General features: G+C 54.1%; 1 protein-coding gene across 4 annotated transcripts in view; it reads left to right on the top strand.

Moving 5' to 3' along the window:
* The first annotated feature begins 258 nt into the window (after positions 1-258).
* FBXO31 (F-box protein 31) overlaps positions 259-25,579 on the top strand; it is a 30,419-nt gene continuing 5,098 nt past the window's right edge. The window contains exons 1-8 of one of the 4 annotated variants that reach the window (XM_024735568.1): positions 264-330; positions 3,767-3,853; positions 11,436-11,512; positions 14,080-14,247; positions 14,863-14,937; positions 22,317-22,426; positions 23,066-23,219; positions 24,308-24,669. In XM_024735568.1, the coding sequence (XP_024591336.1) occupies positions 3,799-3,853; positions 11,436-11,512; positions 14,080-14,247; positions 14,863-14,937; positions 22,317-22,426; positions 23,066-23,219; positions 24,308-24,669 (1,001 nt within the window). In that variant the 5' untranslated portion in view covers positions 264-330; positions 3,767-3,798. The other 3 variants (XM_024735567.1, XM_024735565.1, XM_024735569.1) reach the window with 3 other exon arrangements.

Raw genomic sequence — 25,579 nt, 5'->3', positions numbered from 1 at the left:
ATAGACATGGCAGGTTGCTATTTCATGCGGAGTGGAGTTGCCTAAAAATAGAGTAGTGGCTTCATTGGTGAGTGAGGGTGTTGACTGAATGTGGAGAAGGGCCATGAAATCTCCACAGTGAAAGAAGGGTCAGGCTGAGAAGACAAGGCCAAGGCTGAGGCGTGCCTGCTCCACCCCCACCCGCACGTCTGTCTATTAATATTTCTGCTGCTTTATGACTTCATGACTGTAATTTCCAGCAAACGTTTCTTGTTGCAGAGTACGGCGTTTGTGAAAACTTGCGGAAGCTGGAGATCACGGGCGTGTCTTGTCGAGACGTCTACGCGAAGTGTAAGTTAATCTGTCACCATCTTCTGTTAACTTGTTCCAGAAGCAGGTGCTCAGAGACATCAGCCACGGAAAATGAAAGTCCATGGCCCTCAGCCCACAGGTCTGTTCTCAGATCCGCTTTAAGTTCAGTTTTGACGTTGTAGAGACAGCGCTGGTAGTAACAGCACTGACAAGGTCGGGGGCGCTCTTCTCCCTTTCTGAGCGAATCATGACCCTGATTTTGCAGCGCAGGGGGGTGAAGGTGTCTTTCCTCTGGGGAACGTGGCTGCCCTGGAAACAACTCTGGTGTGCTCGGAGGTGCCCGTCTCTCTAGATGCCAGGCCCGTAGCCTGGATGGAGACGTGGACACCAGGAGCAACTGTGACATGCAGCCGTGACAGCTGCCAGGGCTCCTCCCCGCCACCCTGACCGCACCAGCCCCGGCCCTTCCTTGGCTTGTTTCCTGCAGGCACGTTGAGTCTCCCAGCGCCCCCACTTCTTGTCCCCGCCCCTTTGCTTTCCAGAGTCGCCAGCAATGCTCCGTGATGCCTAGAGCCCCCGACCCCAAGCACCTCTCTGCTGGCCCTTCCTCAGGGCCCTTTGCGTGAGGCTGTGAGGGTGTCCGTTGGCACTGACATCACCCAGGGGCAGTGGGCACACCGTCCTGCGGGGAGCAGCCCGCCTGTCCCTGCCCAGCGGGGTGTGGCGTGTGTTGTTAACACTTGGGGCTGGGTAGTAAAGGACGGGGAAAGAAGGATCATGATGGCCCACTCCTCTTTGGCCTGAGGTTGACCTGTTGACCTCTCTGAAAAGGAACTTAAGTGTTCATCTTAAAACCATCTTGGTAGATTTTGGCTTACACATTCTTTATTTTTTTTGTGGTATGCGGGCCTCTCACTGTTGCGGCCTCTCCCGCTGCGGAGCACAGGCTCTGGACGCGCAGGCTCAGCGGCCATGGCTCACGGGCCCAGCCGCTCCGCGGCATGTGGGATCTTCCCGGACTGGGGCAAGAACCTGCGTCCCCTGCGTCGGCAGGCGGACTCTCAACCACTGCGCCACCAGGGAAGCCCTGGCTTACACATTCTTTTGAACTCTGCACCAGTTCTGCCCTGAACACCTAGACCAGATGATGCTTCTTACTTAAATACCGAGAGGCTGGGGACCGGGCTCCTGCTCGGAAAAACCTGTGATTCAGGATGGAGGGACTTCCGGGGGCCAGGCTGCTGGGTGGGAGCCAGCGTGCTGGAGGCTTCCTTCCAGCGTCAGGCGCTTGCTCGTTGGTGTCGCTTGCTGTGTTCCCTCTTTTCAGTGGATTTGCTGCTCTCAGAGTCCCCCTGGGAGACGCCTCTCCTCCTGTGTCCCGCATCCCCCGCACAGGTAGAGTGTGGACTTTTGCGGAGCATCAGCTCTGTGGGGAGACAGCCCGGGGGGGGCGCAGTTGGTCCCTGAATCTGGGCTGATTTCTTCATCCCATCAGACTTCTCTCCACCTCGATCCCGTGGCCATTTGGGATGTTGGATTGGCCAGTGTTCCTGGGTTAGAATTTGCTCACGAGTGGGGAGATCTCCTGTTGGAGGCTCTAAGTTCTTCGTGGACCTTCCCCGGCCGCCCTGGGCACGTGTGGTTCTCAATGTTGGCGCTTGGCTGTGCCTTCGAGGCTGCTGCCCCCTCCCACCTTCTCTGGGAGCCCTGTGTGTCCCAGCCTCACCTCTGCCACCTCCCCGTATCCCCTTCTCCCCACTTGCCGAGGGGCTCGGGCTGCATCCTCAGCGACCCTCAGACGCCATCCCAACCTAGCGCCCCACCCCACCCCCGTGCCGCTGTCCTTGGTCCTGAAGCCCAGGGCAGGGCTGGTCTGCGCAAGGCCTCCCGTGCCTCCTTCCCTGTGCAGCTTCGCACTTTGGTTTCTTCTCTGGCCTCTGCTTCATGTCCCACCTACCCAAGAGAATGCGTGTCTCCAGGGGAAGTGGGTCTTGGGGCCTGAGTGGTCACGTCTCGTGAAAATGTAACTCCTTCCTGTCTTGTGGTCTCAGTGGTGAGAACAGTGCCACTTTGAACCCTGCAGAGCCCGGAGTTCCAGGGCTGGAAAGGTGGTTGTGTCCCCTTCCCTCCCGTCCCGCCCTCCATCCTGGGGGTGCCCCCAGGGCTCCGCTCCACTCTCTGCTTCAGTGTTGCTCCCCAGCGTCCGTGTCTTAAGTCTCCCAGAGCAGAGAATCCAGGAGGCCGCCCTCGCTATGGGCGTCGTGTCCAAGTCAGAGGCACACTCCCCACAGGAGTCCCTGTGAGCGCACAGAAACGAGAGGTTCCCGGCTTTGGGGACGGCCAGCTGTTTCCATGAGGCTCTAATATGAGAAGTCCTTATCATCTCACTGCTTTCTGAGTTTGTTAGGCCATTTGATGATATCATCTCAAAGCCACTTGAGTTCTGTCTGAGAGTTGTAAGCCCTCAAAGTACTCCTGGAGGGAGGCAGGTGCTCGTGCCTGCTAGGTGTCGGGGGCTGAAGCACCCAGAGGAGAACACGTGTGAGAATGAAGGCCCCCACAGAGCTCATCTCATCTGTGGGCAGAGGGGTTGCCCGGGCCTCGGGGGCATCTGTCCTGTGGAGGGGACGTCTGGACACAGGTGGATGGGCAGGTGAGTAGGAGGGAGGGGGAGGTCCAGGTGGGCCAGGGAGAGGGGACAAGGGCCTCGGTGAGGTTGCCATGAGGCAAAGGAGGACATCTGGAGACTTCTTCGACTGCTGGTTCTTAACCCCTTGAACATGGTTGCCAAATCCAGAGACTGATTCGTATTATCTGTTATCAGCACCCCTGAGCGTTTGATCTGCCCCGGCCAAAGCGAGCTTCAGTTTTCATCTTCACAGTGCAGGAACTGTGTTTTTGTGAATTTGCTTTGAAGGCCTTATCCAGGAGAAAATCACTTAGCTTCTGGAATAGGTGGTAGAAACAGTCGTCCCTAGTTCCTGCTTAGATGGTAGAGTCAGCTACCTCAGTCCAGGGGTGAAGGGGTCTGATTGAGTTAGGAGGCTGGCAAACACGGTCCTTTGTCAAAAACAAAACACACACGTGCAGCAGGTGAAGGACAATGCTGGGTGTGCAGCGGGGCACAGGGTTCCCTACACAGCCACCCCAAATATCTGTGAGCTGCGACCTCTGCCCTCCCACCTCGGTGAGCCCCGCTGATTGTGGTGGGTGATGGGGAGAGAGCCCGGAGGGGGTCCCGAGCGGGCCGGCCGTCATGAGTTCCTGGTGTGGATCACTGACTGACAGGAGCACCTGTCACCACAATTCCTTCTTGGCCAGACCTGCCTCCTTGGCAACCGCTTGGTTCTGGGGGTCGAGGATGTAGGGAGGCGTGTGATGTCGGTGAGGGACAGGTGTTGAGTCCTGTGAAAATGGTTTCTACAGTCGAGAAGGCAGAACCATCTTCAGCCCTTTCCCTGCTGTGTCTGTTCAGGTATAAACCCTCGTGTGAAGTCGGGCCGTTTCATGAAAATTCTTCCCGATTACGAGCACATGGAATACAGAGATGTTTACACCTGCCGTACGTATCTCCTGCTGGCTTCCGCTTTTGTGGGTGAGCAAGACCGAGAAGCTGCATGGATAGGGCCTCTCACTCACAGCACGAGGCAGCTTCGGCCCCGAGATCGAGCTGACCTCCTTGGCGTTTGCTGGTTTGCACTTGGCTGCAGCGTCCTCCGTGGCTTGGCACAACCGGGGTCACTCTTGAGCGGCAACTCCAGGGCAGCTGCACAGACGGGCTGGGTGTCCGCAGCAGCTTTGGGTTTTTGGGCTGTACCAAGCAAGATCACCATGTTTAAAATGTATCGCTTCTTAAGGCAGAGTGGAAGCCTCAAAACCTTTCTATTGCTAAATGGAACGTAAGCATTCACATCTGGGCTTTATTAGTCACGTTTGCACAGCATTTGGCAATTCAAAAGCGTACATACACACACACGACAAAAGTGTGTAGAAACAGTTGATTACTTAGGTCCTGATTCCTCCTTCGATTGGCATTACTTGAGCTCTGGAGATTTTCTAAGCCACATTCCACAGGTGATGAATGCTGTCCCTGCCTTTTTTTTTTTTTTTCTTGCGGTACGCGGGCCTCTCACTGCTGTGGCCTCTCCCGTTGCGGAGCACAGGCTCCGGACGCGCAGGCTCAGCGGCCATGGCTCACGGGCCCAGCCGCTCCGCGGCATGTGGGATCTTCCCGGACGGGGGCACGGACCCGGGTCCCCTGCATCGGCAGGCGGACTCTCAACCACTGCGCCACCAGGGAAGCCCGCTGTCCCTGCCTTTTATTGGGTTGAGCCGAGATGCACTGAAAGCTGTTTTTTTTTTCTTTAAGTTATTAATTTTATTTACTTAGTTTTGGCTGCGTTGGGTCTTTGTTGCTGCGCGTGGGCTTCCTCTAGTTGCAGCAAGCGGGGGCTACTCTTCATTGCAGTGCGCAGGCTTCTCATTGCGGTGGCTTCTCTTGTTGTGGAGCGTGGGCTCTAGGTGCGCGGCTTCAGTAGTTGCGGCACGTGGGCTCAGTAGTTGCAGCCTGCAGGCTCTAGGGTGCACAGGCTTCAGTTGTTGTGGCTCGTGGGCTTAGTTGCTCTAGGGCATGTGGGATCTTCCCAGACCAGGGATCAAACCTGTGTCCCCTGCGTTGGCAGGTAGATTCTTAACCACTGAGCCACCAGGGAAGTCCCGAAAGCTGTTTTTATGTTTCAAGAAGCACAGGGACACCCTTCTGCTCTTTACTCTACCCCTCCGAGTGCTCCTCATGTCGGTGTTGCCACCGTGAGGCAGACCCACTTCTGGGTCTTAGAGGTGCACGGTTTCGGGACTTCCCTGGTAGTCCAGCGGTTAAGACTTCGCCTTCCAATGCAGGGGGCTTGGGTTCAATCCCTGGTCAGGGAGCTAAGATCCCACATGCCTAGTGGCCAAGAAACCTGAAACATAAAGCGGAAGCAATATTGTAACAAAGTTAATAAAGACTTTAAAACTGGTCCACATCAAAAATGATCTTTAAAAAAAAAAAGAAGTGCCCAGTTTCTAACAAAACCTACTCAGAGTAGAGGGAATAGAGTCGTTTGTGGACTTCCTCCTAACCCCCATCAGACTCCAGCCACCTAGCTGCCATGTGCTTGGGTGGCCCCATTTTACTCGGGGTTATCCTGGGGTCCGGACAGGGCTGGGTGTGGGCAGCATGCTTTGGGGGCGTGTCTGGGCTAACAAACCCACCTTGTGTGTCACCCAGGCCCTGGGGGGATGGGTGTGGGAGCGATCACCACAAGTGTGGGGCTGGGCCGGCTGGCTATGAGGACACAAGTTCCGTTCTTTTCCCTGCCATCTCAGCAGTAGGCTCTCTAGAACATTTTGTCATGGACTGCGCTGCTCTCCCTGCTTAGCAGTCAGTGAGCCCTGGTGCCTTCTCCAGCCCCACAGGAGAGACGGTGACGTAGCGGGTATTGATGAGAACAGCGGATCAATGACACTGGCTGTGCTGACGGGAACTGGGTGCCGCGGGATTTTCGATACAAGCAGACAAGCACTTAGAGGTCCATTATGTCACACCGCTGTCACAGACTTCTTCTGGAACAACAGCCCATCTGGAACTTAATACCATAGGGCTAGTGTGGAATTCTGACCCACCTCTGGGGGTGGCCAGGACCTAGGAAGCACCTAGAGTTGCTTTGGGGGGTGTTCTTTTTGTCCCCAAGCGGTGGGCAGAAGCTTCCTGCAGCTGATGAGGACGAGTTCTGCGTCCAGACTTCCTACCACGCTTCTCGGAGACCATGTCTGACGAGAGCCACATGCCATGATGCCCCCCAGCTGCTTGTAGCTGTATTGCAGTCTTGTTTTAATTGGGGACTACTGTCCCATTGAGGTGTGAGTGTAGTTATAAAAATACAGTAGAAAACTTGAAAGATCTAGAAAACATAATGAAAATAACCAGTTGTCAGCATTGGTTGCCTTTCTCTGTGGACTGGTCTGTTACCTGGATGGTCTCCTAAAACGTCAGTGAAAAACGTACGTGCGTGAACAAAAAACCAGTTTCAACTGAATTTGAAACCTCTGTACGCCCAGGTGTTCTGTGTTCCAGCGTCCTAGTGTGTCCTAACCGAGGGCAGCTCGGAATTCATCCTCTGACACTCACCAAAGCTCCAGAGACGTGTGCTGTGATGACTGGCTTGTAAGGAACAAGGCCCTGGGGCTGTTCCTCATCCACTTGTGCTCTTCCTAGAGCCATGGGGCCTCGTGTCCCCTCGTCCTCTGAAGTCCTCTGGGCCACGTTCCCTTGGACCCAAGAGATGATATCTCCCCACAGCCTTGTGGCCCAGATCAGCTGCTCTTGGTGTGTGTATGTAGCTTCCTGATGGTCTTGATAATCCATGTCTGTAAGGCGTCGGGAGTGTCCTAGGGGGTATATTGCCTTTACGATGGGTCTGACACGTGTCTGTATGTGCTAATCGATGGTGACTGTCCGAGTGCACTTTGAACTTAAAAATAACGTCGTGTACCTGTAGGGCTCTGGGTTTTGAGGTTCACACCCAGCATCCTGGCAGTGCTTCAGATTGCTCGAGTAGATATGAGGAATTTGGTGGAAACCGCCCCCCTCCACTGGTGAGGAGACAGACAGACCACTTTTAATCCTCAGGTGCAAATAACACAAGGTAGAGTCTTTGGAGGGGAAGGCCCAGTCTGCCAACTGGAGCCAAGAGCACATTGCAGGATGGTTACTGAGGAAGGAAGAGACCATTGGTAAGAATAAAACAGAAGGGTGCTCCTGGAAAGGGCAGTGGGGCACCAACGGTATGTACGTCTGAGAGAGGAGAGACCCTCTGCTACTTACGTGTCTATGGAATGTTTCTCCTGATTTTGTTCTGTGTATTGATTTTGTATCCTGCAATGTTACTGAATTCATTTATTAGCTCTACTAGCTTTTTGGTGGTGTCCTTAGGATTTTCTCTATATAGTATCATGTCATCTGCAAATAGTGACTGTCTTCCTTCTTCTTTTTCAATTTGAGTACCTTTTATTTCTTTTTCTTGCCTAATTGCTCTGGCTAGGACTTCCGATCCTACGTTGAATGAAAGTGGGGAGAGTGGGCATCCTTGTCTTTCAGAAGATTTCAGCTTTTCATTTTGAGTGTGATACTGGCTGTGGGTTTGTCATACACGGCCTTGACTGTGTTGAGGTGCGTTCTCTCCATGCCCATGTATCATAAAGGGATGTTGAATTTTGTCAGAGGCCTTTCCTGCATGTACTGAGGCGTCATGAGGTCTTTAGCCGTCATTTCGTAAGTGTGGTGTAGTACATGGATTGACTGGTTACTGGATGTTGCACCATCCTTGCACCCCTGGGGTAAACCCCACTTGGTCATGGTTTATGATCCATTTTGGTTTGCATCTATGTTCATCAGGAATATTGGCCTGTAATTTTGTTTTATCGTGCTGTCTTCGTCTGGTTTTAGTATCAGGGTAATGCTGGCCTCGTAGAATGAGTTTGGAAGTGTTCCCTCCTCTGATTTAATTCTAATTACCAAAAGCTTCTAGCAAGTGGCGGGAGATACCATTAGTTGCACGTATGATTTGCCTTTGGGCAAGAAACCTCAGTTCTGCAGCGACAGATGTGGTGATTCAAGAATGATGTCATGGCCTTGCTGGGTGGTGGGCCGCTGTCCCGAGTGTGCTGGGCAATGACAGCTGCTGGTAGGACAGCAGGGAAGCGACTGCTCAGTATCAGAGCATGCTGTGCAAGGAGAGCTGGATCTTTTGGGTTGGGTGTTTTCCAGTGTATCGGAGTTTCCCACTTGGCTTGTTAAGTGACCCTTCCTGTTGGCAGATGAGAACCCTGCCTAGGACTCTTTTCCTGTTAGCTCCTGAGCTGAGCCGCCCCTTAGCCATCTTGGGCTGTTTTTCCTATTTTGGGGAATAGGAGGGTTGTGTTAGAGCCAGGGATGGTTTTCTGAACACAACTATGCTGACCTCGGGGATCAGTGGTTGGAAGAGTCTCTGAGCTGGTGTTCATTCTGGAAGGCCCAAGTCCTGCTTCGTGGGGCTGAGAGCCGGAGTGTTGTCATTATTCTGACTGAGTTTAAGTGTGGTTCTCTGGTGTTTGGGTCCCCTTGCCCACGAATGCCTGTCTTCTGTGGTCTCCTAAGAGCTGGGCCCTTTCAGCACACCTGTTTCTGATAGGAAAGCACCCGAAGGGTCTGACCCAGTCCACTTGCTGTCCTAGGTCCCAAGCCCGCCATCTGCACCTGAGCCGGTATCATTGGGACTTAATCCCGTTTACTCTCCTGCATGGTTAGTGGTTGTTTGGAAACAGCGTCGGGAGGACTTGTTGAGCTGGAATCTTCTTCCAGGCGAGGAGCCCTGGGGTGTGGTCAGCGCCTGGGCCAGGAGGTGCTGTGGATTCTGTCTTAAGCCCGCAGGCCCCTTGTGTGCCCTAGGCAGGGTCCGGGTGCGGGTCAGAGGAGAGCACAGGGGCCGGTGCCTGAGCTCATCGTGCTCCGTACCTCCTGTGGTGGTGACGCCTTAGAGCTGCCCTGCCCAGCAGGCCCTGGGCACACAAGGTCGCCGTGGGGACAGGCTGCCCTCCCACTCCTGACACCTAGAGTCTCATGTGACTCAAGTGGACTCCTTCTGTCTGAGTGCTGCCTGGACTTGCTGAGTCTTTCAGGTCACTTCTGCCAGACTAACTCTGAGACTTCTTAAAGAACAGGTTATAGAACACAGGTGTCACGTGGCCTGAGGAAACCCCGTGCCTCACGGTCCACATGACGACGTTGGTCTCTGACCTCCCCTCGGATTGTCCTGGGTGGGCCCAGGCTGGGCGAGCCAGCGTCGTGTCAGCGGGGGCGAGGGGCACACCTGAGTCTTCTAATGGGCACAGAGCTTAAAATCCAGAGACAATTGCTGCTCTAAGCACACATGGGAGGCTGAACTTTTATTTCAAAGAGATGTTGCTTTTAAAGCAAAGCAAGGAACTCCCCTTTGGGAATTGCTGAGTCTGGGGCATATTCTTTGAACAGTCTTTCCAGGGGCTTCGAGATCAGATTGATTGATCCTGGAAAGAACCAGGCGTTGTCAGCAGTCAAGTTGGGAGATGAGGGGAGGGGAGACAAGAGAAGACCATGCAATATGGGCCTATTTAATTTTTTATCCACTATTTTATCGTGAAATTTTAAAAACACGCAGAAAAGTAGAAAGAATTGTGCAGTGAACACCCATTTACCCGATTCCATAGTACCCTGCTCCACTTCACTCCCACACACTCGTCCCTCCATCCATCTTGTTTTGCGATGCATTTCAAGATAACTGGCAGCCGTCAGTCAATTTCACCCCTAAACACCTGAGTGTGTGTTGCACTGTCTGAGTTCAGTATTTGTTTACGGCTCCTGACCCTGCTCATTATTGCTTGTTTAACAAACACAAAACCCATCAGGGTATGGCCATAAAATAACCACTGACTTTAATGTGTGTCGTGTAAACCGACTCAGAGGATTGCACACAGCATGAGTGGCAGGCGCCGTGCAGACCATCGAGGCTCGTTTAGAGAAGTGTGTCTTCAGGCTGAAACCTAGGGAACGGTTGGTATTTTCCCACCAGCCGTCGGCATGCCCTGCAGGCTTGGGATGGTTCTGGCCTCATGTTCCTCTTCTCTGTTCCCCAGACCAAGCGGTGGCTGGAGAGCTGCGGTCTGGGCTCGGGCCCCTCTGGGCTCTGCTGCTTGGTCTCCCTTCCTGAAGTCGGTTGTGATGATGCAGCTCCAGCGCCTGGAGACCGCCCATGGCTCCCACTGAGTATTACAGGGGCCTTCAGACACAGAACCAATTTCTTCATGTATAAAGAGATTATTATAAGGAATTAGATCGCACAGCTATGGAGGCTGACAAGTTCCAGGGTCTCCAGTCAGCAGGCTGGAGACCCACAGGAGCTGATGGTGTAGTTCCAGTCCGAAATCCGGCAGCCTCCAGACCCAGGAAGAGCCCATGTTTCAGTTCGAATCCAGAGGCTGGAAAAGACCAATGTCCCAGCTCAACGCAGTCGGGCAGGAGAAAATTCCCCTCTGTTTGTGGGAGGGTTAGCCTTTTTGTCCTCTTCAGGAAGAGCCCATGATTTAGTTAGAGTTCGAAGTTAGAAAAGGCTGATATCCCAGCCTGCAGCCAGGCAGCAGGAGTGTCTCCTTGCTGGTGGGAGCACCAGCCTTCTTCTGCTCGGGCCTTCAACTGATTGGACAAGGCCCACCACACTAGGGGGGACAGTCTGCTTTCTCTGTCCACAGATTTAAATGTTAATCTCATCCGGGAACACAGACATACCAGAATAATGTTTGACTACGAATGTCTGGCCCCCCCATGGCCAAGTCCAGTTGACATATAAACTTTACCACCACACACTGGCTGCAGAGAGACCCCAGACCCTGAAGCTGGCAGGCAGGGCCCTGCATGAGCTGGTTGTCTTTGTGCAGTTTGCTCATTCTTTCACTTGTTCACTGTTCACTCAACAAATACACATGCAGAGGAAATGGAAGCGAAGGACTCTTCCCAGGGCATTTACTGTGCTGGCCGTGGCCGTGCAGTGGGGTCTCAGGTCGGCATCAGGTGCCCTTTTCTCCCGTTGCCCTCAGTGAATATACATGCGCTGCTTTTGAAATAAGGGGGAATGTGTGTGTGTGTGTGTGTGTGTGTGTGTGTGTGTGTAAAAGAAAGACAGATGATCCAATTAAATCTTACTCTACAGCCCCATGATGTTTTGGACTCTGCCCCTGGTAAAGAGTCCCACGTCTCCTCCGCTGTGTAGACTGACGGGAGGGGCGGTTCATTGCTTCACAGGGGCGCCCACTGCACGTCCTTCGAAGCAGCAGTTCTTTGTCATTGGAGCTGATACGCAGAGGCTGGGTTTCAAAATGACCCAGTTGTCTGTTACATTTTCACTCTTAGAATGATTTAGACACTTGTAATATTTGCTTGAATCCACATTTGTTTGCAAGGCTCTGTTACGAGCCTCCGTGAGGGATTTCTTCACACGTCCCTCCTCTTCCTCACGCCCTTTCCTCCGATTATTGACTGTAAAGTGAAGATCAGCTGGCTCTGATGAAGTCCTGTCCTCTCTCTCTCCCTGTAGTGCTTCACCGATACAGACACATTTTGGGACTGTGGCAGCCAGATATCGGGCCGTATGGAGGACTGCTGAACGTGGTGGTAAGTCCCAGAGCGTCGCGCCTGGGTTCTTGCGGACGGGACTGCGTCCTCCCTCCAAGGGGCAGGCCAGTTGTTCACAAAGACTCATTGGGCCAGGTTTTATTTTCCTAGAGAGCAGAGATTCATTTTAAGTAGCTCTTGGCTTCTGCCACACCCACGAACTTCGTGGTGACGGGATGCCTTCCCCGGTCCCTGCCTCTTGGACACTCAGGGCCGTCGGCCTTCACACCCCCGGGGCACTCCAGTGTTGGTTTCTGCACTGGTTCGTTGCCCTAAATCGGGTCTGCAGGCTAAAAGAAAAGGAGGCCATGTGGGGCCCTCGGAGGCTGGCCCTAGACAGAAAGCCCACGCCAGGCCCGCTCCACGCGGGGACCAAGTGGCATAGGCTTGGTGTCATGGCAGGTGTCTGTCCCTTCTCTTCAGGCTTGCCCCCTGAGGTCTACAAGCAGCATTTTAACTTTCCTTTATTCAGGCTTTATAGCTGGTCTCAGCAGGATGGGCTGTTTGATACAAGCTTCTTGGTCGTAGCCAGGAGAAGAGTCTTCTGGTTTTAATTTTTATATGCTTCTAGGTCACTTGCCTAGAAGCATATAATAGCTGCTCATTTTTGAGTCCATTTGAGAAACTCAGATCTGACTTTTCTTGGGCTTAACTGGTGTCGGCGTCTAGCAGGATGCAGCCCTCGCCGGTGCTCTTGCCAGGCACGAGTGGTGCCTCTGGGACAGAAGCCGGGACCTGAGTGGGGCCGTTGTACTTGCTGAGCTCTGGGCAGGGGCCTGGCCTCGATGTTGCCGCCGCTGATGGTGCAGGGAAAACACAGCCAGGTGCCCTTTGGCCGGCGCTGCACATGCGCTTGGCAGGCCAGAAGCCAAGTCCAGGGGACTGGCCGCAGCTCGTGTCACGGCTCACGGGTCTGCCTCACTGTGGCCTTTGGGGCCCCCGGGGAGCCTCATTGTGGCCTCCCCCGAGCCTGGTTCACGTAGGCCACGGCGTGACTGGTTACTTCGTCACTCTGTATTTTGCTCACCAGGTGGGGTTTGGGCAGGGATAAATATTGCTTCATATTTTTTATAATTTGGTGGAAACATCTGTTAAGAAACTTGCTTTATATTTGTTCTGTTTAATATCACTGGGGAAGCCTTGCTTTTAGAACATTCTCACAGGGGCCAAGACAGACAGCTCCCAGCGTGGGCAGGTTCTTTCCTTTCTTTTAGTCGGGGAGGGTGATAATTGTTTGTCTTACTGGCAGTGAGTAATAGAGTTAAAAAAAAAAAAAAAGGCTTCTGAAAGCAGGGGATAATTAGGGGAAAATGGAGCCTATGACAGAACACCGCCAATTGGCTCTTGTCTCAGACGGTTAGCGATTAAGTTCTCTCCTCTGTCGCTAGAGCCAGAAGCTGTGGACCCAGGCTCCACCAGGAAGGCAGGAGCGACTGCTGGGGCATCCCCAGTGGGCTACAGAGGCCACCCCCTCCCCTCCACTGAGAACGTGCCTGGAGACTGCCCCCTCCTTTGACCTGATCACCACTTTTATCATTTGCCATTTTGAACACATACAAGGGTAGTGGGAATGGCTGGGTGAACGCCCACAGACGCCCACCTCCTGGACTCAGAGGTTGGCCGTAGTGCGCCAGGTTCACGGTGTCTGTCTCTGCCCCTTTGCCTTTTCTTTTCCGTATTTTAAAGCAGATCCCGGGCCCGTGTCAGTTCATGTCTGTACTTCAGTGTGGATCTCTAACCATGTGGGTGTTTTGCACGTTCCCACACATGTGAGGTCCTGACCACGCCTCACAGCAGTGGCAGTAGTTCCTGGATTACCTGAGGCCCAGTCCACGCTCGAGGCCCCCTGACGGTCTCAGAACCGCCTTCGACAGCTGGCTTGTTCACACGAGGATCTAAGCAGGCCCTCGTGCTGCCTGCTTTGTTTTGCCTCCTGAGTCTCTTCTGTGGAAAGCAGCACTCCCGTTTTCCTCTGGTCAGTTGCCCTACTGGGTGTCGCACTTTCTGGATCATTCCTGCTTCTTTCTTATGTCTTTTAGCTTGTGCTCCCGGCGCCTACCCACCCCCACTTCATAGCTGGAAGTTCTCTCTAAAAGGTTTGCTCGGATTTGGGGCTAACCACTATATTTTCTATTAAAACATTGTTACTTTTTCAGCTTTATTTAGGTATAATTGACAAAACTGTAAGATATATAAAACGTACATTGTGGTGATCTGATTTGATGTACAAGTACACCGTGGAAGGATTCTCCCGTCTAGTTAATTAACGTACCCATCACCTCACATTTTTATTTTTTTTTTGAGGGGTGGGGAGAGCACTGAGTTCTATTTCTTAGTAGATTTCAGTGATAGAGCAGCGTTATCAGCTTTAGTCACCATGTTGCATAAACCACTGTTCGATTAACACACACTGGTGGGCGGGGCCGTGCTCGTCCTGCTGCGCTAGATGGGGCCCCAGGGTCCCTGCGGGACCGGAGTGTGAAGACAGGAATGGTCCTCGTGGTGATCTGGGGGTGCGGATGCTGAGCCTCCGCCTCCCCCTCAGCCGTGTGTGGACCTCTGCACAGGTGGATGGCTTGTTCATCATTGGCTGGATGTACCTGCCTCCCCACGACCCTCATGTGGACGACCCGATGCGGTTCAAGCCCTTGTTCCGAATCCACCTGATGGAGAGGAAGTCGGCCACGGTGGAGTGCATGTACGGCCACAGGGGGCCCCACAATGGCCACGTCCAGGTGAGCACGCGGGGCAGCGTGTGCAGGTAAGGGGCTGGGTCTCCTCACTTCGTCCCGGGCCTGCTGCCAGCTGTTTGCCAGGGTCTTCCCAGCTGTGCACCACGCCCATGCCGGCCAGCAGGACCGGGAAGCGGGCCCTGGCCCGGCCCTTCTGTGCGCTATGCCGCTGTCGCTCCTCAGAGATTCACTTGCCGGAGCCTCCCCGGATTCTGCCTCTGGTTAGAGCCAATTGTCCTTCCAAGCGAGATTCCTCACTGTTCCTTTTTCTCCTCTTCGCAAGGGCATCAACTTGGAACCAGACGTTCTGCTCTCGGATGTGGGCCTGGCAGGTGGCCAGCCCGGGAGCAAGCCTGTTCTCTATCTCAGTAGGAGAGCGCCAGCCCCTCTGTGCTGCTCTCAGACGCCCCGGGGGACAGCGACGCCTGGCCCCCTGGGAGGGAAGCGTGTGCTCAGGGGGGTTCCAACCTTCCTTCTTAGAGCAGCCGCGATCTGGTGGCCTCTTGGGGTCCTGTAGATGAGTGGGATGCGTGGGTGCGGGAGGGACTGGTGCACGCCTGCTCTGGTGGGGGTTAGGGGCTGACTCGTTACCCTTTCTCCTTGTTGTGGACACTCAAGATCGTGAAGAAGGACGAGTTCTCCACCAAGTGCAACCAGACGGACCACCACAGGATGTCTGGTGGGAGGCAGGAGGTGAGGCCGGACCCTCCTGTCCTGCGGGGCAGCTGAGAGGGTGGGTGGTTTGAAGGGAGGGCCGCCTCCCGGGCTCATGCTGGCGCTGTGGGCGTGTGTGCTGGGCCCAGGTTCTGAGTCCCCAACACCCCCAGGATGAACGGGCCGAGTAGAAATAGTTCTCTACCTGGTTCTCCGTCGCCCCTTTGACAACAGGCCCGTGGGCGGTGGGGTCTCTTCCTGGATGTGAATTGCAGGGAGACCAGAGGCCTTTATTGGTGTGAACCCTGTGGTGGAGGTTCCCAGGTCACAGCCATGTGGTGGATGAGCCTGCGTGAGTGTCTTCGGGTTTCCTTTCTGCACGAGTAATCTCCCATCGCCTTGGAGTGTTAGTTACACCACCATCTCGAAACATTCTTAGGGAAACCTCAGACCTTTCAATACAGGATGCTCGTCGCAGCTTGCGTTTATTTGTCGGGTGCATCTCTTAGCGTTTCTGAGTCTGCTGGGTCCCTGGTAGCCAGGGGTCTGCGGGGAGACAGCGCAGGTGGGGAGTACACACGTGCTGCTTGGAATCTGTTGAGGGTAAACGAGGCCCTTGTTTTCCCGAATGCATGGTACGTGAAGGCGATGGTAGTGACGTGCCTCCTTCCCTAATAACACTGTCATTCACAGTCTCACATACAACCACATACACATCAGTGGCTGTTCCAAGTCCACTTTTAAGTGAAACACGTCAACAGCATATTTTCCAAGAATAGAACCTCCTCAGCTGTTGAGACCTTAAAAGGGCCATGTAATGGATTTCTGGAAATAACACACTCTGGGATCAGAGAAAGTTCCTGTGAGCCAACTACCGTGTGTGGCCTCACCAATTTGGGGACGGAATGGTACTTTTTCTCATTATGAAGGTAATAACATGCTCCTTGTGGAAACTAGAAAAACACCTAGAAGTTAAGGTGAGAATAAAATGCTTTGTTGGAATCCTGACTTTGGTGGTTAATTTGCATTTCTCCTATGTCTGAGGCTAAGATTAGTGTCCTGTGGTTCCTTTTCTGTGAAATCTGTGTTCTTATCCTTTGCCTGGTTCTGTTCGCCGTTGTTATGTTTCTAATTGATTTGTAGGAGCTTTCATCCTGTGAGGAAGTGAACCCTTACAAGATACAAGATGCAAATATTTTTTCCTCCTTCATTCTTTTGTCTTGAAATGAGGTATGTTTTCACTTGTAGAATTTAGTTTTTAATTTTTATATTTGCAGTTGTATCTGTCTTTTCCTTTTTTTTTTGGCCACACTGTGTGGCTTGCGGGATCTTAGCTCCCCGACCAGGGATCAAACCCGGGCTCTGGGCAGTGAAAGCGCGGACTCCTAACCACTGGACTGCCAGGGAGTTCCCCTTCCTGAATAGCTTCTTAGTTGGTTTTTTTTTTTTTTTGCGGTACGCGGGCCTCTCACTGTTGCGGCCTCTCCCGTTGCGGAGCACAGGCTCCGGACGCGCAGGCTCAGCGGCCATGGCTCACGGGCCCAGCTGCTCCGCGGCATGTGGGATCCTCCCGGACCGGGGCATGAACCCGCGTCCCCTGCATCGGCAGGCGGACTCTCAACCACTGCGCCACCAGGGAAGCCCGTGAATAGCTTCTTAGTTTGATGTCATCTTAAAATCCTTTCCCCACTTTGAAATTATACTTACAGACGCGCTCGTGTTTTCATTTTCACGCGTTTGTTTCCCACATTTATCACTGGTTCTGTGGGTTTATTCTGTAGAGTGAGCTTCAGCCCGCCTTGGCTATAGTGCAGGTACCCCTCAGTCACCCCAGCACTGGTGCTGAGTGATGCAGGTTTTCTCTGCGATTCAAAATGCCATCTTTGTCCTGTGCTGCCATTTGAATTTGATTTTCTTCAGGTAGATCGTGCACGTTTGTTGTAAAGCGTCTGGTCTTTTGTTGCTGTTGTAAATGGACTCTTGGCTCTCGTATCTTTCAGCTGGTGATTTTATATATAAAAGCTGTTGCATATTAATTTTGTACCCACCCATCTTACTGCCTCTCTTTCATTTATGAGCATCTTTGAGTTGATTACCTTGAGTTTTCCAGGATAATACTGATTATCTGCAAATCATGACATTTCCTTCTTCCTTGACCCCTTGTGGTGAGGACAGCACCCTTGTCTAGTGGTAGGTGTGGTTCACATGGTCCTGTCACGAGGCAGCAAGGTGGCCTTGGGGTCAAGATATACATTATTATGCTAGGGATGGAGCTGTTTATTCGTGTTTTATTAAGAGGGCTTTGTTTTAATTGAGAAATGATGTTGAATTTACCCGTTTTTTTTTAGCATCTGTGGAAACCATCAGGTGATTTTTTTCCCCCTTAATCTAGTAATGTGATGACTTAGGTTAATAGATTTCTAACCACTTTGAAGTCGTGAAAAGAGAGCTTGTTTGATCGTGGGGTACAGTTCTCTCTGCTCCTGGATGCTCTTTGATCCTGTTTTATTTAGGACTTCTGCATTGATGAACGGGCTTGGTTTAACATTTTTTGTGCTGTCTTTGGCTTTAGGAGCAGTCTTTTGCTGGCTTCTAGAACTGGGGAGCCTTTCTTTTGTCTCTAGGCCTCGGACTCATTTAATAGTGGACTTGGAACTCCTGCCGGTCTGGGGTGGGGAGATGCCGCACGTCTGCAGGCAGGGCAGGGGCTGGGCTGCCTGAGGTGCCGAGGGATCCATCCTAGAGTCATGGGGGCAGGGGGGCTTGCTGTGTGAGGCACAGTCACTCTGTCCGTCTCAGTTGCCCGGGGCCACTTTGCTGGCTCCTTGTGCCGTCTCCTGTCTCCCTCCCTCTTGCCCTCCAAGGGGGGAGCTGGGGGACTGGGGGACGGGTTCTCCCATGGATTCCTGTGTCAGCCTGATACATCTTCACTCTGTAGCTGAGTCTTTCAGACCCAGAGCGTGGCTTCAGGCTCCAGGGAGAGAGGAGGAGCCGTGAGGTGGGCACCGCCGTGTGTCCTGACAGCTCTGAAGAAGAGGTGAAAGTCTCGGCCCCGGATTCCGGGCTGCTCTGTGCTCTGATGGTTGATAGTCACTTAAAATTCTGGGCCACCAGGGTGCTTCCCAAGGGAATGGAGGACTCCTGGTGGCCTAGGAGGGTAGGAAGGTGAGCGGGCCTTGCTTATCACTGTCTCCAGGCAGAAGGCTGTCCTTGGTACCGTGGAGAGATGTGGAGATGCCCGCCCCAGCCCCTGCAGGCCGTGCTGGCTGCGATCCCTTCGTCAACACCCAAGGCCAGCTCTGCATATGCTGCACCCTGAGGCTTGCCAACCACCGCATTCCCCATCCCGGTCCCCAGTTCTGGGACTTCTGCCAGCTTTGTGCACCTTCCAAGGCCACGTCCTGCGGCGGGATCTGGCCCCTCAGGACTGGGGTGTCCTGCTTGCTCCTTACGTGCCCCTCCTGGGGGCCCTCCCTTGTGCTGCTCAAACTGCAGCTTCATCTCCCGGGCCTTTGAGAGCAGCTCAGGCCTTCGCCCGCCCAGACCCCAGCAGTGCGTCTGCTCTCTGGCTCCCGCTGCAGACGCTGCCTGCTCTTCTTCCTGGCTCTTCCCTCCCTGCCCGCGCCCGTCCAGGCCCTGCAGGCTGAGGCTTCTGGAAATCGGGGTGGGGGGGGTGGCGGCGCTGTGAGGGGGAGCAGAGGTAGGGAAGGGCGTGTGGCCTGGCCTACTTGCGGTTGCTCGGCCCTGCAGAAGGCTCTGGCGCTGGACTCCCCTCAGTGGCACACAAGTGGCTTTTATTTTGCTTTCCTTTGTCTTATGTACTTTCTCGCCACATTCCTAAAATGATACCTCGTCATCATCAGATCCGAAATCCTCAGAATCGGGAGGGAAAAGAGTGCTGACACAGCCCCACAAGGAGCGGCCTCCGTGCCCGTCCTCCATCATCCCTTCAAGTTTCCTTCAGCCTTCGTGATGTCATTGCAGTCTAACTATCTAATTTGGATAGTTTTTCTATTTTTTTTTAGCTTAACCGTTATTCCAGAAACATTTCCCAGTCTCATTAGAATTCTTTACGAACTTTATTTTTGGCCATGCTGCGCAGCCTGCAGGATCTTAGTTCCCTGACCAGGGATTGAACCCATGCCCCCTGCGTTGGAAGTGTGGAATCTTAACCACTGGACCACCAGGAAGGTCCCTACAAACTTTATTTTTAATGCAGCGTTCCATCTGTCATCTGCTGCGCTGTAATGACTGTAGGTGTGTGACCATCCTGCAGTTGGACTTGGGGTTCGTGGTCAGATATTCCCCCCTGTTACCCTCCTGACCATGTGACTCAGTGACTTAGCCTCTGGGAGCCTCAGCCCTTGTCTGTAAAATGGGGCCATGAGATTACCTACGGTGCCGAGTGATTCTGGAGGGTTGAGTAAGACGCTGAATGACTTAGTGCCAGAGCTGGTCGGAGCCGCCCAGGAGAGATGCCGGGCATTATTACTGTGACCCACTGCCTGAACTCTGCAAAAACGTTGTGGTTTTGGATTGTACAGCAATGGAATTGGGTAAAAGGCCCTGAAGATATTCCAGATTCTCTTTACGTGCTGTCAGTTTGCTGGTCCCCGTTTACAGCCCATCAGGGCACGTGAGCCCCCTGCCTCACCACGTTCCTGCCAGCCTTGGCATTGGCCCTGGCAGAGATGAGACCGGTTAGCACGTGGCCTTTGGTCAGGTTTAATTCTGCCATCTGCTAGCTGGGTGGCTCTGGAAAGGTCTGTTGACTTTTCCAAGCCCCAAACCTCTGTAGAACAGGGAAGATGTTAGCACCCAGCTCCTAGGCCGCTGTGCAGAGTGAAGCAGTGATGGGGCGGTGTTGGCCGTGGTGGACGAGCCCTGGGTCCACAGTGGACTTAGTCTTGTCTGATATGTTCTAGGCCCCTGTGTTTTTCCTTGTGGATACATACCTGGTAAGATAATTTCATAGTAAGCATATTTGTTCTGAGTAATTGGGTCTGCTTGGTATTCTTAATGACTGACCTTCTCATGCAAAGTAAATAAGATCATGGCTGTTCGCAGGCCAGCTGCATGGTATTTAGCTCAAGTCTGACTATGCACCATGGTAACACTGAAATCACTACATTCTTTTACTTCCATTTTTATCTGTTATTTCTCTATTTGATTTTTTTTTTAAGGGCCTACCCTTCATGAGTTAAGCCACTTAAGTGGAAGATTTTGATTTGGGTGAAGTCTAATTTGTCAAGTTTTTTCCTTAGTGGTTATTGTTTTCTGTCTTAAAAAACTTTGCTTACCCTCCAGTTGCAAAGAGAGTGTCTCTCTCTCTCACTTCTTTTTAGAAGTTTGGTAGCTTCCCTTTACTTTTCGGTCTGTGACCCATCTTGAATGGTTCGTGTGTGTGGTGTGAGGTGGGGATCGGGGCTCCTTTGCTCCCTGTGGTTGTGCAGTTGTTCAAGCACCATTTGTGTAAAAGACTTTCTTTCCCTGGGAGGTGGCTTGGATGCTGTGATCGAAAGTCCACTCCTGAGACACACGTGGGTGTTTCCAAGCTCTCTCTCTCTCTCTCTTTTTTTTTTTGGCTGCACAGCTTGCGGCATCTCAGTTCCCCAACCAGGCCATGGCAGCAAAAGCCCGGAATCGTAACCACTAGGCCACCAGGGAGCTCCCTCCAGGCTCTGTCTTTAGTTCTGCCCTCTTGCTCAGGTACCATCTCGGTTACTGTCATCTTGTAGTGGGTCACAGCACACGCTAGTGTACATCCTCCAACCTTGTTCTTTTGCAAGATTGCTCTGGATGTTCCAAACGAATTCCAGAATCAGCTTGTCAGTTTCTACAGAAAGCATGGTGGGATTACGATTGGCCTGATGTTGAGTCTGTAGATCAGTTTGGAGACAGTTGCTGACCTAATACCAAGTCTCCCGGTTCGCAGGTGCCTCTGCTCTGTAGGCCTTTTCCCCCGCCTTCCAGCAGCATCTAGTGGTTTTCGGAGTAGAGGTATCGCACGTTTTGTAATGTTTATGCCTAAGTCCTATGTCTTTTGAGGCTGTTGTAAGTAGGATTTTTAAGTTTTTTTTAAACTTTCCAGTTTTGTGCTGCTAGTATACAAAAATTGAGTTAATTTTATATATTGACCTTGTAGTTCTAATAGTTGTTTATTTCAGTCACTAGTAAGTTCTCTTCTTTGCCAGGGTTTGGGCAGTAACCTATTAAAGCAATTGACAGATTGTAGCTTTTCTTTTTCTTTTCATAAATTGCTTTTGCTTCTGTTTGTAGAGCTAATTCTAGATATTCATTAGAAACACTGTTGAGTTAGGATCCCAGAGCTGTGGATTAGTTATGTTAGGTGTACAGAATGAAACTGGTAAGCACTAAATATCCTTCATTGTTCGATTCCATAATGAATTATTGGACTTTGCGGATGAGGTATTCATAAAAGTTTTCTTTTTACAAATATACTTACTGAACATAACTGTGAAGGCACATTTTATTTTACTTTATTAAAAAAATTTTTATTGAAGTATAGTTGATTTACAATGTGGTGTTATTTCCTGCTGTACAAAGTGAATCGGTTATACATATGCATATATCCACACTTTTAAAAATTCTTTTCCCATATAGATCATTACAGAGTATTGAGTAGGGTTCCCTGTGCTATACAAGTAGGTCCTTATTACTTATCTGTTTTATATATAGTAGTGTGTATATGTCAATGCCAGTGAAGGCACATTTTTTTTTTTTTTTTTGCGGTATGCGAGCCTCTCACTGTTGTGGCCTCTCCTGTTGCAGAGCACAGGCTCTGGACGCGCAGGCTCAGTGGCCATGGCTCACCGGCCCAGCCGCATGTGGGATCCTCCCGGACCGGGGCACGAACCCGCGTCCCCTGCATTGGCAGGTGGACTCTCAACCACTGCGCCACTAGGGAAGCCCTGAAGGCACATTTTAAAAAGGAAAATCCACCCACACTCTCTGCCCCGCCTGTCCCTGTCCTGTTCCTCATTGGTGGCTGCAGAAGGCAATTCTGCTGACTTGGCCGGCATGGGGGTCTGCTGTGCCCACTCCCCCAGAAACCTGAGAACCAGGCTCAGTGTAGACGCCACCTGTGTGGGTGGCACAGAAGCGAGGATTGCCCAGCTGCCTCCTGGGCGCTCTCGACATGGGCTGCGGCCCCATCCTCCCCAATGGACCCCCACGGTCCCTGCGCTTCCTTCCTGTTGAAGTCGGGCGGGGGAAGTGGGGACCAGAGCCCCTGGCGCCACGCCTCAACAGGAAGGGAGGCCAGGAGCTGGGAGACCAAACACACAGCAGCCCCCCTCCCTCCTGCCCGGCCTCTGTCTTCATCCCATGCACTCAGCATCACAGCCTCTCCGAGCCCTAGTGTTGTGGCGGTTTTCGTGACCTGTGTTCTCTCGAAGGAATTCCGCACGTGGCTGAGGGAAGAATGGGGGCGGACGCTGGAGGATATTTTCCACGAGCACATGCAGGAGCTCATCCTGATGAAGTTCATCTACACCAGTCAGTATGAGTAAGTGCAGCCCCTCGCCGGGTGTGAGCAGCCTCTGTCTCAGGTACTGTGAACACAGGCTCTCTCCCGGTGGGTGCTGTGAGCACAGTCCCTCTCTGGGTACTGTGAACACGGTCTCCCGGTGGGTGCTGTGAGCACAGTCCCTCTCTGGGTACTGTGAACACGGTCTTTTTCTCAGGGTGCTGTGAGCACACTCCCTGTCTCCTGGCCCACCTCGGTGTCTGTTTTCTGTCTGTTGGACTATCGTCACCCACCAGCTGTGTGCTATCACGGGCCTGGCCTGTGTGTTAGAGCCTCAGAGTTGCTTTCCCATGTCCACCTGGGGGGCCTCTTAGCCTCCCTGCTGCCGTGCCCTCTGCCCCCGGACCCTGTCGCATGGCCCCTGTTCAGCCCCTTTGCAGTCTCAGGGGTCCCTGCCCCAGGGTGATGGAGAAGGTGTGAGGTGTGCTGTGCACATGTCGGGGGGCATAGCTCAGGAACGAGGGGTGCCCCTAGTGGGGAGCTCACCCTGGCTTCCCTGGGCCACCATGCCCAGCCCGCCCTATGCAGCATGGCCGGAGGTGCATGAGCTCCGTACTCCTGCCCCTGCTCCCGTGCGGCTCTGTGGCCGAGCTCTCATGCTGCCCGCTCCCCCTGTAGCAACTGCCTGACCTACCGCCGCATCTACCTCCCGCCCAGCCACCCGGACGACCTGATCAGGCCTGGCCTCTTCAAGGGCACCTACGGCAGCCACGGCCTGGAGATCGTCATGCTCAGCTTCCACGGGAAGCACGCCAGGGGCACGAAGATCACGGTGAGTCCAGGGGCTGCCCTGGCAGGCCCAGCACCGTGCGGACTCCATCACATCGGCGTGGTGTAGTGTGACTCGGGCCGCACCCTGGCTGCTCAGTGTGGGCCCCGGACCGTGGCACTGCTTCCCGGGGAGCTTGCTGGGAACGCGGGCCCCACCCAGACCTGCTGATCCAGGGCCTGCCTTCCACAGGATCCCCCGGCGATTCTGAATGTTTCCAAGGCAGCCTTACCACATGGCTCTCAGCCCTGGCCACACCCTGGATCCCTGGGGAGGTGGAGGAGACACTGATGCTGGGGCCCCATCCCAGAGATTCTGATTTAATGGGGGTGGGCCCGGTGAGGGGCTCCAGGAGCTCCCTGGGTGACCCTGAGGTGTGGCCATGGTGGATACCCTCTCCATTAGCACTCCGGCCCCCGTGGCCCGGCCTGGCCTCAGCAGCTCGGGAACGCAGTGGGAGGATTTCTGAGCTGAGTGGGCGTCCCGGATGACAGGCCCTCTGTCACCCGCTCTAGGGGCTGCTATCCACGTGCTTGCCTGTCGCTGTGCAGGTGTGGGGGGGGGAGTCTCTGTGGAGGCGCAGAGCAGGCCTCTTCCTGGTCCTCACAGGGCACTGCTCGCAGCTCCGTTGGCCGGGCTCCCTGTGGACGAGGGCCTGGGACCAGGCCGTGGGGCCTGGGCATTCTCCCAGGTTCATGCTGGGGAGCTTTCGTGTTCCAGGCAGACAGTCTGGGCTGGTGTTTCCGGCCTGTCCCCCGTCTGACAGGGGAGGGTCCGTGGACCTCTCTAGGCCGCGCATCTGTTCAGCTGTCACGCAGGCTGGCTCCCACCTGAGGTCTTTGGGTGCAGATGTGCCTGCGGGCCCTCCCAGGGTCACTCGTGGGTGCTGTTGTTCCCTGTCCTCAGAGGTCCTTCACGGAAGGCTGCCTGCGCTGGGTGCTGCTTTGTAAGGGCTTCTAGGATCTTCTGACTTGTAAGGGGTTGCCGCCAAATCAGTAGGAAGGCTGAGCGAGCGCCCTCGGCCGGAGGTGTGACCGGGGCTGGAGGCCGCGGTCTCTGAGCCTGCTGACAGCCGCCCGCTGGCTCCGCAGGGTGACCCCAACATCCCTGCCGGTCAGCAGACAGTAGAGATCGACCTCAGGCACCGCATCCACCTGCCCGACATTGAGAGCCTCCGCGACTTTAACGAGCTCTCGCGCATCGTCCTGGAGGTGCGCGAGCAGGTGCGCCAGGAGCAGCAGCAGGAAGGTGGGCCCGAGGACGCCGCGGGCCTCGGCCGGCAGAGCCCCCAGCCCTGCGCGGAGCCACCCGCCGAGCAGGCCAAGGGGCCCGGGGATGGAGGGGCCGAGGCCGCGGCTGAGCCGCCCGCCCAGTCGGGGCAGGGGCAGCCGTTTGTGCTGCCGGTGGGCGTGAGCTCGAGGAACGAGGACTATCCCCGGACCTGCAGGATGTGGTAAGGATGCCGCGGGGCGGGCAAGACGGGGCTTCCCGGAGGGGGCTCTGCCCGGCCGGCAGGGAGGTGGCCTGGGGTGGGGCCGACCCCGTGCTGGGGGCCCTGCACTGGTGGGGAAGCTCTGCCTACTTGGGCCGGGTCCCAGCTTGGGTCGAGCAGACTGTGAGGCTCCTGTCCCCTCACCCCTCTGGGGGCCTCAGCTGCCAGGCAGGGGGCCTCCTCCCCAACGTCTCTCACTGCACAGCCGCTGAGGTCAAAGGTAGACAGGCAGACAGGTGAGACGTCGGGCAGCACTGAAAGCAGGCCGTGGCGTCCCTCCCCGCGCCTCCCCTGGAAAGCCTGCTTGCGGCGTCCTGGACGGCCTTGCAGGGAAGGCCTGTCTTGGGGTCTCACTGCCTCCTCATTTCTTCGTGTGGTTTCTCCCCGGCTCTAACAGCCTCCCCACAGAGGCCGTGGGACCCGGTCTGGGACAGGGCCTGCCCGCTGCTGCTCGCTGCTCACTTGGCGTGCTGTTTGCACGGTCCTGTCTTAGAGATGCACGCCCTGCCCGGGTCCCCTGCACTCCAGGGCTGTTTAGTTTAACTACAGAGAATACAATGAAAATTCAGGCCCTCGGGCCCACTGGCCACATTCCAGGTGCTCAGCAGCCACTCGTGTGTCGACAGCGCAGGTCTAGAACATTCCATCGCCATAGAGAGTTCTCACGGACAGTCACCTCGGGGTTCATTGAGGGAGGAACCTGTCGGTCTCCTGGCAGATTATTACAGCCGACTTTTCTCTGCCTTTGTCACGTTACGTGTGAAGGTTTCTTTCTTTACCTCTGGGCCATCTGCTGCCTCTCGTGTGCCCGCAGTGCTCTCCTAGGCTTTTCACGTGTAGGCGGGCGCACGCCGAGCTCCCCAAAGGGAAT

The sequence above is a fragment of the Neophocaena asiaeorientalis genome, unplaced genomic scaffold, assembly GCF_003031525.2.
Source record: "Neophocaena asiaeorientalis asiaeorientalis breed wild unplaced genomic scaffold, Neophocaena_asiaeorientalis_V1.1 scaffold40, whole genome shotgun sequence".
NCBI classification, from domain to species: Eukaryota; Metazoa; Chordata; class Mammalia; order Artiodactyla; family Phocoenidae; genus Neophocaena; species Neophocaena asiaeorientalis.
Note: the sequence above shows the minus strand (reverse complement) of the source record. Positions and strands in the feature narration are given on the sequence as shown.